Source organism: Gossypium hirsutum, chromosome D05, assembly GCF_007990345.1.
Source record: "Gossypium hirsutum isolate 1008001.06 chromosome D05, Gossypium_hirsutum_v2.1, whole genome shotgun sequence".
NCBI classification, from domain to species: domain Eukaryota; kingdom Viridiplantae; phylum Streptophyta; class Magnoliopsida; order Malvales; family Malvaceae; genus Gossypium; species Gossypium hirsutum.
Genome location: NC_053441.1, coordinates 40,002,018 through 40,016,076, shown reverse-complemented (window position 1 = coordinate 40,016,076; position 14,059 = coordinate 40,002,018). Strand labels below are relative to the sequence as shown.

Here is a 14,059-nt window from a genome sequence, read left to right as displayed (position 1 = left end):
ATTTGGTGGAGGAAAAATATGTTGATTTGAAAGAAGTGATATATAGAGACTGTGAAAGGAAATATTTATGAAAAGTAAAATTACTGAGTAAGAAAATAAAATTCCAAATGCACGATTTCTACAAAAATAGTTTTAATCAATATGACATAAATGTGTTAGATCAATTTTATTCTTTAACTTAGAATTATTAAAACTATATTCATGTTGTTACGAATAATTTCATGGCAATTTGGCCTTTTGTTAACTAATGCACATACATACTTACTAAATCAATTAATCTCTTAAACATATTTTTATGTCAATTCAAACAATTAATTAATTTTCATAATCAAGTATAAGATAAAATGAGGTAACAATATATTCCTATATTGAAACAATTTAATCACAATAATCTTACAAGCTATGCAAGGCTTAAAATATTATTTAATATCATCGCTAATTTAACCCTCAACTACCTTAGAAGGTTAAACATGCACCAATTAAATACTATGTCAATTAATTATAATTTCAATCTGATTAATAATTAATTCTTTTGTTACCTTACAATTAAAATGCAAGCATAACATAAACATGATTTTATTTAATTGAGCAAACTTCCAAGGCCTATAACAACACAAACATGCTTTTAATAAATTAAGTGGACAAAATGCAATTAATCTAACACGAATGAAATTTAAGTCATTTTAATTAATTTAAGAACATCAACACAACAAGTATTCATATTCATGATCCCAACATAAACTGAAAAAAAAATTAAGAGAAGGGAACTAGAAAACAAATTTTGGTGATGTTTCGAAGCCAGACTAGTGCGCTTCTCCTCTTTTCTACTCGTTCTGTCGATCCAAAGCCTTCACGAATACTTGATTGCTACTACTCCAAGGGGCATGCTAGCTATTTTTCAAGAGGGGAAATCGACAAGGGAAGAGAGAAAATTGGAAAGGCAAAGAGAGTAAAAAATGGAGATGAATGAAGAGATATGTGGATGAATAAGTTGATGAAAAATGAAGAGGTGAAGAGAGGTATTTATAGTGGGAGATGGCAACATGCATTAGCTAGAAATAGCACCAAATCCCCTTCCTTATGGCCAGCCATGTTAGGTGGAAAGAGAGGTTGAATTGGTTTTGCTATTTTTAGCTTGTGGCTAGAAAATAAATGCACAAAAAGAGAGGTTTGAACGACATTTAGAAAGAGATCAAGGGCTGATTTGTAAGTGTCAAAATTAGGCAAGATTAGTTGATTAGGTCAGCTAGGTGAGACGGTTTGGGCTACTCTATTGGGCTTGTGCATCCTCCTTTATTTGCTTAATTCAGGCTATTTTCTCTACTTCAAGCTGTCCACTTTTCTTGATAAAAATTAAATCGAACCAATTGATTCGAGGAAGTTGAAAAGCAAAAATTTAATTCCTCCATGGTTGTTCATTCATCATCTTAAGCTCCTAAGGTGCCTCGTCGATTAATTTTTCCAAGGTGACTGTCAAGTTGATTTTTCACCTTTTTGTGCAAAACTTCCAAAAAAACCCAAATTATGAAAAATAATTATAAAGATAATAAAATTCAAAAATTTTTATAAATTAAATTCAAATTAATTATTTTATAATAAAAGTATAAAATTTGACAGAAATTACTTAGAAACGACATGAAGTAGTGCTCAAAAAATGCTGAAAAAGTCTATGAGCACGTTTGGTTCGCTGTAATGGAATAGAGCTGTAATGGAATAGAGGCATAATAGTAATTCAATTGTTTGGTTGAATGGAATGGAATAGAACTGTAATAGTATTCTTGTGTTTGGTTGAATGGAATGATGTTGTAATAACATAAGGAAAAAAACTAAAATGACTAGAATACCCTTAGTAGAATTTTTTTAGGTAGATGATTATTGTTATTGTTATTAAATTTTAATAAGATTATTAATATAAATAATAAATAATTTAATCATATTTTAACATAATTATTATTAAATATAATTTAATAAAAATATGTAATTTAATAAAATTCTTAATATTAAATATTCTTATATGAATTTAATAAAATCATAATATATAATACTATAAATATAATTTAAAAAAATAAAAAAATCATTTTATGGAAAAAATCAATTTTTGTATGAAAATAAAATTTATAAAAAATTATATTTTGTGAGAAAAATATTTATATTTATAAAAAATAGCATATTATCTAAAAATTTAGAGTCTATTTTATTTGCAGATTTTAAAAATTGATGAAAAATAGATTTCATTCAAAAAAGAAATATTTCTAAAAATTAATTTACTCTTTTAGAAGGTATACGACATTTTTTAAAAAGATAACAACCCGATTTCATGTTTCATAAAAAATATATTTTGGCAATTAATTTGTCAAATAAATGTATATTAAAAAAGTTTATAATGTTGGTGTAAGAACATTTTCGATTTAAATATTGAGTCAAAAACAAATATATTTGAGTAGAAACTTTTTTTTATTTGTTTGAACTATTTAATCGGAGGTAAATATATAATTTTAAACAAAAATGAAAACCTTTTAAATTTAATAATTTATACTCAAACCAACTGCCGATCCTCCTTGATTGGTTGAAATGATGAAACCAAAATGAAACAAAATACGACCATAAAAAACATAAGTACCAAAATGAATGTTAAAACCAAAAATAGGGACTAAAAAATATATTTACCCATCGATATAGTACCAAAATGAGATGAGCCACCAGTTCACGACTGATGGTTAAATCCTGTCTTTTCTTTTTAAACTTTGCTTACAAATACAAATTCACAGGATGAGAAAATGCATCAGATTGTCCCAGCAAGTTTCAAGACATTATCCCACACTTATCCAACTATATTCCTTTTTCCCCATTTTGGGTTAAATGTTCCAAGGTATTTTCTACAATGAATCCTGTGGAATATGTAACTAACTATCCAGTCTTTCCAAATGCAAAGCTGGAATGAGATGTTAATATATACAACATACATTAAATAAAAATAAAACAACAATGGCAAAAATCTGCATGTCTACAAACCTCAACATGCTGCATTCCAAAATAAGTTGCATGAGGCAAAATCTCTTATATCAATGCACATTGAGCAATGGCCAAAGCAGCAGTAGACACACTACATGGTGGTTTGCCCCTTTCATGAAAATTTTGATTCCATCAAGAAAACCAAATGATCTGAGTTTTGAAGCCAGTGCCATTCTACAACTCAACTCCTACTCCTTCCAGTGCGGCTGCCATTGAAGCAGATGCCTCTTCAAGTGTTCGCTTCTTTTGAACAATGTTGAAGGCCTCAAGAATATCTCCTTCCTGCCATCAATCATAATCTTCCACTCCCATACCACACTCCAAACCAACATTTACCTGTCCACAAAATTATCAACTAAATATGAAACCAAGGAGAATTCCCGCATCCCCTAAATTATCAACCATACAATTTTAGTAAGAAAGCTGAAGATATTGATGCTGATATAGCCATTTTGCATGATAATTGACCTAGTCTCTCTCGAAAAAACATCTTCAAACATGATCTAGAAGTACAAGACCACAATCCAACTTTACCAAACATTAAACTTCCTGTAACAGAAGTAACTTCCATAAACATTTCTTAACATAATGAAAAAGATTAACAAAACCAAGGCAAAGGCATTAAAAGCAATGCCACTGAATCTTACATAACAAAAATCAGGACAAAGATCGGGTCACTGACAAGTAAAATACTAAGATCAAAAGATGTTCCAAGGCATTGAATTAGAACCATTTCATCAGACAAATGAACAGAAGAAGCCCACTACAATTAGATGCCTCTACTGTTGCTACAATATATATACTATAATCAAAATCTATCCTTGGCATCCCGTGAAACTGAAAATTCCTAATTATTATAGAAAGTATAGTAAAGAAAATAGATTTAAAAAAACACTTTTTAAATTTAAGAAAATTCCTAATTGTTAATCATACCATTCATACTAAAATAAATTTAAAAAAACACTTTTTTTGGTTGGGGAAAGGATCCAAAAGTACACTCGAAGGCAAAACACTTCCAACCACAAAGGCAATCAAAGATGAACATAAGTTCAGTCTATCATTCAAAATTTCAGTTGAGGATCACCCAGCTTCCAAGAAAATCGTCAATGCAGGTTGCTATCTTTACAAAACAAACCTTACCACACTTCATATAGTCCAAGTTGGAAACAAGTACAAAGAATTCAATATTTTGTTCATCCTACTGCTTAGCTAAACTTGACTTATTATTAATCAAATATATAATGATCTCTCATCTAAATATTCAACATAGAAACTTCTGGTTGCGGATCTCTTTATATGCAATTTTATCCATTATTTTGATTTTTTTTTTCTTTCATCTTTATGTCAAATTACTAGGCAGCATATCAAATCTATCAAATCCTCCCAAGCACAATTATTAGATAATATTCACATACTTATCTGTAGTAGCCAATATGCTAGCAGATACATATGAGAAAGACATGAAAAAGTTTACTGGAAGAGTCAGCATGCATTAAAATTTCATACTAAAGAGAGCTGATGATAGAAATGTGAACAAAGAAAAAAAACGGTACTATCAATCAATAGTATACCTCTTTAACAATTTCCTTAACCCTTCGCAACGAATCAAGAACACCGACATGGACTGTGCGACCATTTCGAATGACACGGATGCCACAACCATCCACTATCTTTCCCTCTGTTACCATACATCCAGCAACACGACCACTACCACTGCTGAAAATAACCCGAACCTCTGCAGAGCCAATTGGTACTTGTTCCTATCAAAAGAAGAGCAGTATACTGAAAGCCAGCAAGGTTTTAAACAATCCAACTTAATACAGAAACCAAAACATGAACTCCAAAAAATTTCAAGAAATGCAAATAAACAGAACTCAAAATTACCTTTGGAAATCGGTTTTAAGCAAAGAGTGAAAATACATTACCTCTGGAAATCGGTTTTTCGTTCTTGATAAAATGAAGAAAAGAAGCAGAAATCATTGGAAGGGAAAAATCGATTTTAAGAAACGAACGAGAAGAAAAGAATCGTACGAGAAGAAGAAGTAGAAATCGATGGAAGGGAAAGGGAAATTACCCCTGGAAGGGAAATGTCAGAGGATCGATGGGACGGAAGCAGAATTTAAGGGCAGAGAATGGAATAGAAAATAGGAAACAAGGGCAGAATCCCTAATCGCCGCTTCACGAGGGGAATGGCTATTACAGCCAATGGAGGTAATAGCCCCGTAACCGAATCGGGCCGTAATAGCATTACGAGCAACCAAACGCCCGTTTGGTGGTGGGCCCGCAGAATAGAGGGAATGCATGCCTATTCCCCCAACCAAACGCCCCCTATATATTTTTGTATTTCCAGTTACATACTATAGAAGTTGTACACATAACACACTAGTTTTTGGTTTTTTATCTATTCAAACTCAAACTTTTACTTACATCAAAGTGTACGAGTCACGCATACATAGTCCGTCATCCACTTAAGATTTAGGCGTGTCACACAATGAACGTGCAACATGGTTTGTGTAAGTGTACACAGTCGTTCAAGTAATAAGTAAGTAAAATGGATTATCGTCTCTACAGGGACTATGTATGTTAATCAATTCTTTGTAAAATTATAAATTCACAATTTGATATAAAAACTTAGTAATTTGAATGATGGTGTTTAAACTAAGTGAAATTAACTAGATGCAAATATTGATCCCTTATACAATTTTAATCTAAATGCAAATTATCTAAATGTATGAATGAATGGCTTTAGAAACAAAAACAATCAACATAAAATAGGCTAGGATAATTTTATTAATCAACTCAATTTATTTTCATCATGCTCAACAATGTCTGGAAGTATTCCATGGCAACTCGATCTTTCATGAGTTTGGAAACCAAATTAAGTGCTATCGGATCTTTTACTTAGTGAACTATGTATTTTATTAATCACTAGAGTGCACTATCACTAGCGCGCATGAAAATTTTCTAATGGCATGTAATTTATATCCTACTAGTTCACATATTGTCTACATGTATATTTATACGTTAAATTCACTATATTTACTCTATAAGTAAAAATAGTTTAAACTTTACTACCTTTTACAATTTAGGGTGGGTTTGGATGGGCGATTGGGTGCAATGCGGTGCATTTAGCTTACTTTTTGTCTCACGCTACAGTATCACTACAATATCTAATCTCACTGCCACCGCTGTTTTTACACTAACCGCGGGTAAACACACCGCCCATCCAAACTCACCCTTAGTCTTTATTAACATGAAAATTTATTATACTCTATAATTTCACTATAATATTACTTTTTTTCTATTCACTAATACATCACACTTCATTCAAACTATGTTTATCAATACTTTAGTTCACATGTCTGATTTTGTACACTTTACAATTTAGTCCCTTCTTATTATTATTTCAATATGCCAAATATATTCATTTTGTTATTAAAATCCAATTTATATTTTCACTTCAGACATAAACTTTATATATATATCGACATATTCACATACAAATTAATCATATAACCATTTTAATATGACTTACACTTTGGTTAAGTTAGGTAAAGTAAAATTCTTGAAATACTTACAATCAAGTGCTTGGATGAGCTTCTTTCTTCTTCATTCACTCCTTTGTTACTTCTTTTCCCTTATCAAGATCTTGTTGGCCACATCTCTTCTCTTTCTTTTCATTAACATGTCACAAATATAAAAGATTTAATATCAAAACCATATTTACATATCATTTTCATGCACTTTTAATAAAATAAACATGAAATCCTTAAAGAAACCCCACCATCCTTAACTTGAACTTTACCCAAATCCTTAACGTCACTTTTCTCTCTCCTCCAATGTGGACACTAGTTAACTTTACAAGAAACTCAGTTTGCTATTAGGTTACTCTATTGATTTCACTATAAATCTAAGGAAGAATTTGAAGTTTTTAAGCTTGACATGGTTGGAAATGGTGGAAAGGACTAAAATGAAACAAAATAAAATATTGACTAAAAATGGAGATGAAAGGTGACATGAAAATGGATGATGATGATGGAAGAAATTTCTAAACCCTTCTATAACAAAAATCTATTTAATTAAATATTTAAATATTAAAAATATTTCAATTTCATCCACACTTCATAACATTCTCTTGGTTAACTTGCACTTCTAATCCTACCTCTTTTTCCCTTCACTTCAATCTAATCATTCTTATTTTTAATTCTTATACTTTTGTCTCAACAATTTTCACACTATTACGATTTAGTCAATACCTCAAATTAATTTCTCTCAATTCAAAAGTCTTTTTAATTTCCTATGTTATTCAACTATCTTCTCTACTAATACTAATAATTTCTATTTTATTTATTTTGAAGGTTCTAACACGTGCAAATCTTGAAATAATAGTATTTTCATCTTAAGGGGTGTTTAGGGGTGTAGCTAGGGGGTTGGCAAAGGCCCCGACTCCCCTTAAAATGAAAAATTTTCTATTTAGACCCTTTAATAAAATTACACTTTAACTCTCCTTAAAAATAATAAAAATTTAATTTAATCTTTTAAATATTATAAAGATATAGGCTGTTAAAATAATGAAATTACATTTTTAATATTATAAAAATTACAATTTAATTCAGATCCCTATAAAAAAAATTTCTGACTTCACTTCTAGAGATGCTAGAGATGTTACAATTATCACCACTTGATCTTTAGGCACAAACCTACTCAACCTCGCCTGGTCCAACACCCACAAATCCACTCACCATTTTCAACCAATACCAACACAGATCCTCACTCCTCTCTATCATTCAGAGACCTCTGTAACCTTCACCTCACCCGAACTCAAACCTTGGTCTAAGCTTCTTGCTTTTGAAACAAAAGGAAATGTACGAGAAAATCAACAATCAATATTTAAAACCAACAAGCAAGGCAAAGAGAATAAAATATCAAAGCCAGCAAAAGTGAAAATTGAAAAAAATAAAATAAAAATAGAAGCAAAGTGAAACTAAGACTAATTTCTACATATTTTTTTATAATTTTAAATAATTTTCTATATTTTTATATTTTGTAATATATTTTATAACTTTTATGATTTTTTATTAATTTTAATAAATTTTTATCATTTTACACCATGTGTCACAACAATGGTGTGACACGTGGCAGAAATAAAACTTAAAATTTATAATCTTTCTATATTTTTAAATAAATTTTCTATATTTTATCGTAATTTTATAATTTTTAAAAATTTTAAAATTTTCTAAATTTTTTCTATATTTTTATAAATATTATTAATATTTATTATTTTGCTGTCACATGTTACAACATGTGGTATTAATAATAATAAAGAAAAACAGAGACCTTGACTGTTAAAGTTAAGGTCATAGAACTTTTTTGATATATTTTGTTAATTTAAGTACTAGAGTTTAATTGTTTTTTTTTCTTACAAGTTTGAGGGATTTAAAAAAAAACGATGAGGAATCAGAATTTTGAGTTGTCAACAAGGTTATGTAGCTAAGTTATAAAGTGCGGGATTTCTTATTTTCATCGTTACATTAATGGGGATATAGAAAGTGGAAATTGGTGCTGGATTTGCTTTCGTTGATGACAGTTATTGGGATAAATGCGAATAAAAGAAAAAGAACGGCGGTCTAAGATCAACAAAAAATTTTCAAACTTAAGTCTATATATTTTACACATTATACAATAATTTGATGTCATTCTGCATTTCGACCATAACTCTATCATTCCACCTAACTACATGGAATTCTTTCAAAGCTTTTCCCTCACCAATATTACCGTATAATCCAATCCACCTTCATCTTGCGTAAAAGGAACTGTGAGCCACGGTGGCGATTGAATCAGTCCCACCTGCATTCAGCGGATAAAACTCATTCTCGCTCATATCGTTGAATTCCATTGTCTTTTCATCCATGAATGGAGGAGTCGTTGGTGCAGGGAGGTCTTCCTCTTTCTTTGTTAGCATCTGTAGTACCTTCGACATTGATGGTCTTAGTGATCGAACCTCTTGGGTGCAAAGAAGTGCGATATGCAATACTCTGTAAACCTGATTCTTCGTATTGCTACTTTGGCTGTTTTCATTTAACCTTATATTTGGATCATAAATCTCCTCCGCAGTCCCTGATTGAAAGTGATTCCATGCCTGTTCGATCAACACACACACACAAAAAAAAAGAAGGAAATCACTGGTGTTTCGTCTGGGAAAATTATAGAAAGAGGGACTGTCTAAAGCTTACAACTGCAATTATACTGTCTGAGTAATCCGTGTCTTTGCTTCTGTTGTTTTGCTTTCCGGTTATGATCTCTAGTAACAGCACTCCGAAACTATAGACATCGGCCTTGTCCGTTAACTGGCCATTGGCTAGGTATTCTGGTGCCATGTATCCTCTGTGCATCATAAAAGTAGAATATAAGAAACTTTCGGTTATGCTAAACAGCAAATCGTGTCTAGAACGAACAGAAAGAAGATGATGCTTACAGTGTTCCGGCAATGGCAGTGCTGATATGGCTCTTATCTTCCTCGAAAGATCTTGCCAACCCGAAATCAGCGATTTTGGCGCGGAACTTTAAATCCAACAAGATATTGCTAGCTTTTATATCCCTATGAATGATTTTGTTCGTGGGGTTTTCATGAAGATAGACTAAACCTTCTACGGTCCCGATGATAATTTGGTATCTCTTTTCCCAGGTAAGTTCTTTACCTCTGCTTGGATCTGTTTATGTTTTTGAAAGGGCAAAAAACTGTTAGTGATATATCGGTATCAATTGAAGCATTGATATTGATATTGGAAGTGTCAGTGTTTACCAAAGATGAAATGATCAAGGCTCTTGTTAGGGAGGAATTCGTAGATGAGAAGACTTTCGGGTCCGGAACAACTACATCCCAACAATCTCACCAGGTTTTTATGCTCCACACTGCTTATTATGTTGACTTCATTGTAGAAATCTGCAGCTCGGTGTCGATTGTTATAGAAAAGTCTCTTGACAGCTATCTCTCTTCCATCAGGTAGAGCACCCTACAGATGAAAAATGAATCATCGCCCAATTCATACCGGTTAAATGCTGAACAAGAGCACTAAACATCAGTGGGAAAACTACCTTATAAACTGTCCCGAATCCTCCTTGTCCAAGCTTGTTCGCCTCATTGAACGATCCTGTAGCCTTCTCTACTGTAGAGTACTTGAAATTTAAGTTACTATCACGAAGTACTTTCACCCACTTTTCTGCATCATTTGAACCTGGAATTTGGAAACATTTTAGGCAACATAAAGAAGTTGCAGATGTCAGAATTCAGATCCTATGATCGAGGTGACTACATGAACAAACCGAGCTAAACATCTGATTTGGTAAATAAGCTTTTTACCTCTTTTCTTTTGTATGTATCTGCGCTTCCTGATATAAACTCCAATAGCTACAATAACAGCTAAAACAACCAGGGAACTGACAGCAGAAATTACTATAATAATAATGGTTCCTGCAAATTCATGAATACAAAAACAAGTCATGTAACGAATTTGGGAACGTCTTCCCCCATTGCCAGCCCTACTCGGATATAATTAACTAACATTTTAATGTGCGGAAGATGATAAAGAAGCTGAAATTCTTTTACCTCTTGAAATTCCATTTGAAGGTTCTTTATTGATGAAATCTATGTTGGAGTATCTCATGAAGCAGCCAGTGTAGAGTGCCCGTCCCTCTGACCATGGCAAGCACCTTAACATCGCTGCCGATGCATCATCGAAACATGCTTGGCAAGAACTCTGGTTCAATGACCTCCAGCAATCGACCAGAACATGAGCCGTCTCATTTGTTCCCGAAATCGCCACCGAAGCCTTACCATAGCCTCTGTTTCCCAATGCAGAAGCCACCGCGTGCGACACAGCTTGTCTTGCTGATGCTTGAAAGTTCGATCCCTTGTGGCTTGCATTCCCGCACAAAACCATGTCAGTAGGTCCCAAGTACTCGTCATAGAAGCTATAATTCGCAGATCTCATGAAGCAGCCGTCAAGGAAAACTCGACCACCATTATACGGATAGCATTGAGGAAGAACCGTACGTGCCTCGGCGTAGCACAATGGACAGTCAAGCAAAGATAGATCACCATAGCACTGAGCTAGACCATAGTTAGCATCAGGCCCTGAACCAGAAACCGCGGTTCCGAAACCAAATTGACGCATAAGGTCACTGATGGTTTCCATTAAAGAAATGAAATTGGGAACAAAAAGGGTTCTATTGTTCTCGTTTTGAGAGCTACATGTCATGTTCAGTACTTGAGCTCTTGCATCGCCTACAACTCCTTGGAATGATGCTATAGATCCGATCATAAGAACCATGAAAGCATATTGAGCCCTTCTATTCATTTTCTTTTGGACCAGAACGCCGATTCTGGAGTGGCTAAACTATTTCCGACTTCTGTTGCAAGAAATTGGTTCAAGTTACATTAAACCTGGAAAAGATAATGAAATTGATTATGCAAATTCCCATTTTCTTGTCCCACTTGATATTAAAAAAAAAACAAATATTTTATATTTAATTAATTGGATTAGAGTATAAGTATCCTATAATTAGAAGTGCTTATGGGCCAGCCTAAATATGATATTAACATACTTTATACTTGTCCAAACTTGATCCAACCTAAATATGAGTTTAAAATTTTGTTCACAATCAAATTCATCATATTTACAAAAAATTAACTCAATCTTATTTTAGGTTCACTCATATTATTTTTAATTTTTTTAAAAATATTTATATTGTACTATTTTTATATTTAATAATTTTGTATTTTATATTTATTGAAATTTTTATATAATCATTGTAACATTATTTTAATGTTTACATTAGAGTAATATTATATATTTAGTGTAGATTAATATTTTTAATATGTTATAAATTACATAATATATAAAAATAACATAATATAAAATATTATAAACTTTAAAATGAGTCAAGTTGGACTTGGATCTTAAATGTTAAAGCCAAAACTTATTTTATATTTTAATCGGGATTAATTTTTTACCTAAACTTATTTTTTAGGTCTAATATCTTTATCCAAACTCTCTTAAATTTTGGACAACATTTAAACATTAGCAAATAACCCGACGTCTAAGAGAAATTATTTTAAAATTTTCTAGAAAAATATGAGATGATAGTCATGGAAGAGGGTAGAAAATGAGAAAAGAAAGCGATTATGATTGAAAACGTGTCAACATTTATAAAAGGTTCTACATCACCGAAAGTCAAAAATGGCAATGTCCTGAATTGGCGTTCAAACCCAGTTGTAAACAACAATACAGGAACTTTCAGGGTTTCACATTTGAACATGTATTGAGAAATTAATTAATTATTCTAAAGAAATTAATATTGGGAAATTATTAAAGGAACGACTATTATATATATATATATATATATATCTAACAGTTCAACAATATGAATGGAATCCGATTATTATTGAAGCGAAACAATTAATTTTAATAAAATATCGAAACAATTTAATGCGTAGATATAGTAAATTATAATTGAAATATTAAAATAAAATCGAAATTAAAGTTTTTTTAAATAAAATTATTATTTTCAGTATTAATTGCAGGTTTACATTGAAGTGTATCTAGAGTTCAATCGGTTCAGTAATTGGATAAAATGAGTTTGGATCAGCAGGCTCGAATCAACTGTCGAAAATCGTTAGATTACTAAAAGATTTCATTGATGAAATTAAGCAAATAAAAACTTATCAACTTAATTTTAGTTTTATATGTAAACCTTTAAATTTTAAAGCATCAATCAACAAAATTTATGAAAGCTATAAGGCTCAATTATAGATGCAGGATCCTTTATCCCAAAAATTGGTAAACTTCCAGATTTAGTCCCTTAAAATTGAAAAAGTATTAAGTTAATAGAATAGTAAAATTATATTTTGATCTTTCAATTTTTTTTTGCTTTCGCCCCTTTAATCACACAAAACAAAAAAGAGGGAAAATCTGAGGAAAATCTGAAGAAACTTCAATTTATCACTACACTTCTCTTTTCTTGTTATCTTCCAAAATCAATTAAGACCCAGAAACTAAACAGAGTTGAAAGTAAAAGGAAAAAGAAAAAAAAACAAAGGATCTTATTGATACCTTAGTTTATCTGCCATGGAATCGGAAGACGACCGATTTGAGTTGCAGAAACGAAGAACAAAACCCTTTCGGAAAAAGAATTACAGAGAAAAGCAACAGGTTTAAAGGAAAAAATGCAATACAAAGAGATGGACTGAATAAATATTGAAGAAGATAGAAGGGGAGAGACAGTCAAAGTAAGGAATGGAAATGGAAATCTGTGTAAAAGTTTCAAAGGAAGGCTGCGCCACTTCCTTTGTTAATAGGAAGGATGAACGAAGTCGTTGAAACAAAGAATCTCAGCAATTAAACAATTAAAAAATGAAAAATAAATCGGAACGCGGTACCCAGTGTTTCAATTTATTACCTACCCTTGGACTCTAAGCACATCACTATCAATCAAATTAAAAAAAAAAAAACCTTAATCGTAGGTTAATCTAGTGTCATTTTATTTATCCTGATTGAATCCAAATATTTTATTAAACATTAACTATAAAGCATGTGATTTTATGTTTTCAATTTTTACAGGCTTAGACTTTAACATGATAAATTAGGTTGTTTCGGGGAGGAATTTACTTCCCAACTTCACTAATCCGTTTGAAACGTTCAAAACAATTAAAAGAACACACACAAAATGAGTAAATGCTTAAATTTTTTGAGGAGTAAACTATATCCAAGGTTACTAAATTATTAGTAAGTTTACGTTTTAGTCACTAAACTTTAAAAAGTTATAAAATAATCACTGAACTGTTTGAAAATATTCATTTAAATCACTGAGCTATCAAGATTTAAAAAAAAAGAGTCAAACTAGACAACTTCAAGCGACAATTCAACAATCAATACAGTGGGTCAGTACCCATCAACAAGTAGAAGGATATACTTTAGATCCAAGTCAATCGGACGGTCATATCAGAGATAGGAGAAGAAAACTGTACTGTAAAAGAGAATGAGAAAGA

The 14,059-nt window shown here is 31.5% G+C and overlaps 1 protein-coding gene and 1 long non-coding RNA gene across 4 annotated transcripts; both read right to left on the bottom strand.

Moving 5' to 3' along the window:
- Positions 1–2,800: 2,800 nt before the first annotated feature.
- LOC107903842 (uncharacterized) lies at positions 2,801–5,281 on the bottom strand. 2 transcript variants are annotated; one of them, XR_001685983.2, is made up of 3 exons: positions 4,897–5,281; positions 4,584–4,772; positions 2,801–3,348 (listed from the first exon to the last, which is right to left on the bottom strand). It is a non-coding gene; the product is annotated as an uncharacterized lncRNA (long non-coding RNA). The 2 variants fall into 2 exon arrangements; XR_001685984.2 differs by having other exon boundaries at positions 4,938–5,229.
- A 3,359-nt stretch (positions 5,282–8,640) lies between these two features.
- LOC107903843 (cysteine-rich receptor-like protein kinase 2) lies at positions 8,641–13,438 on the bottom strand. 2 transcript variants are annotated; one of them, XM_016830011.2, is made up of 8 exons: positions 13,125–13,438; positions 10,619–11,421; positions 10,373–10,483; positions 10,108–10,247; positions 9,815–10,025; positions 9,488–9,722; positions 9,246–9,396; positions 8,641–9,151 (listed from the first exon to the last, which is right to left on the bottom strand). In XM_016830011.2, exons 2-8 carry the CDS (start codon positions 11,367–11,369, stop codon positions 8,807–8,809), a joined length of 1,944 nt encoding a protein of 647 aa, XP_016685500.1. In that variant the 5' UTR covers positions 11,370–11,421; positions 13,125–13,438; the 3' UTR covers positions 8,641–8,806. The 2 variants fall into 2 exon arrangements, with proteins under 2 accessions (XP_016685500.1, XP_016685499.1); XM_016830010.2 differs by having other exon boundaries at positions 10,619–11,455; positions 13,125–13,436.
- Positions 13,439–14,059: the final 621 nt, after the last annotated feature.

Excerpts from the sequence above, each read along its gene's own strand:
- LOC107903843 (XM_016830011.2), bottom strand. The coding sequence starts at position 11,369 with ATGAATAGAAGGGCTCAATATGCTTTCATGGTTCTTATGATCGGATCT. Across the intron at positions 10,026-10,107 it reads GATTCGGGACAGTTTATAAG|GGTGCTCTACCTGATGGAAG; the intron begins GTAGTTTTCCCA and ends TTTCATCTGTAG. Across the intron at positions 9,152-9,245 it reads CAGACAGTATAATTGCAGTT|GCATGGAATCACTTTCAATC; the intron begins GTAAGCTTTAGA and ends TTGATCGAACAG.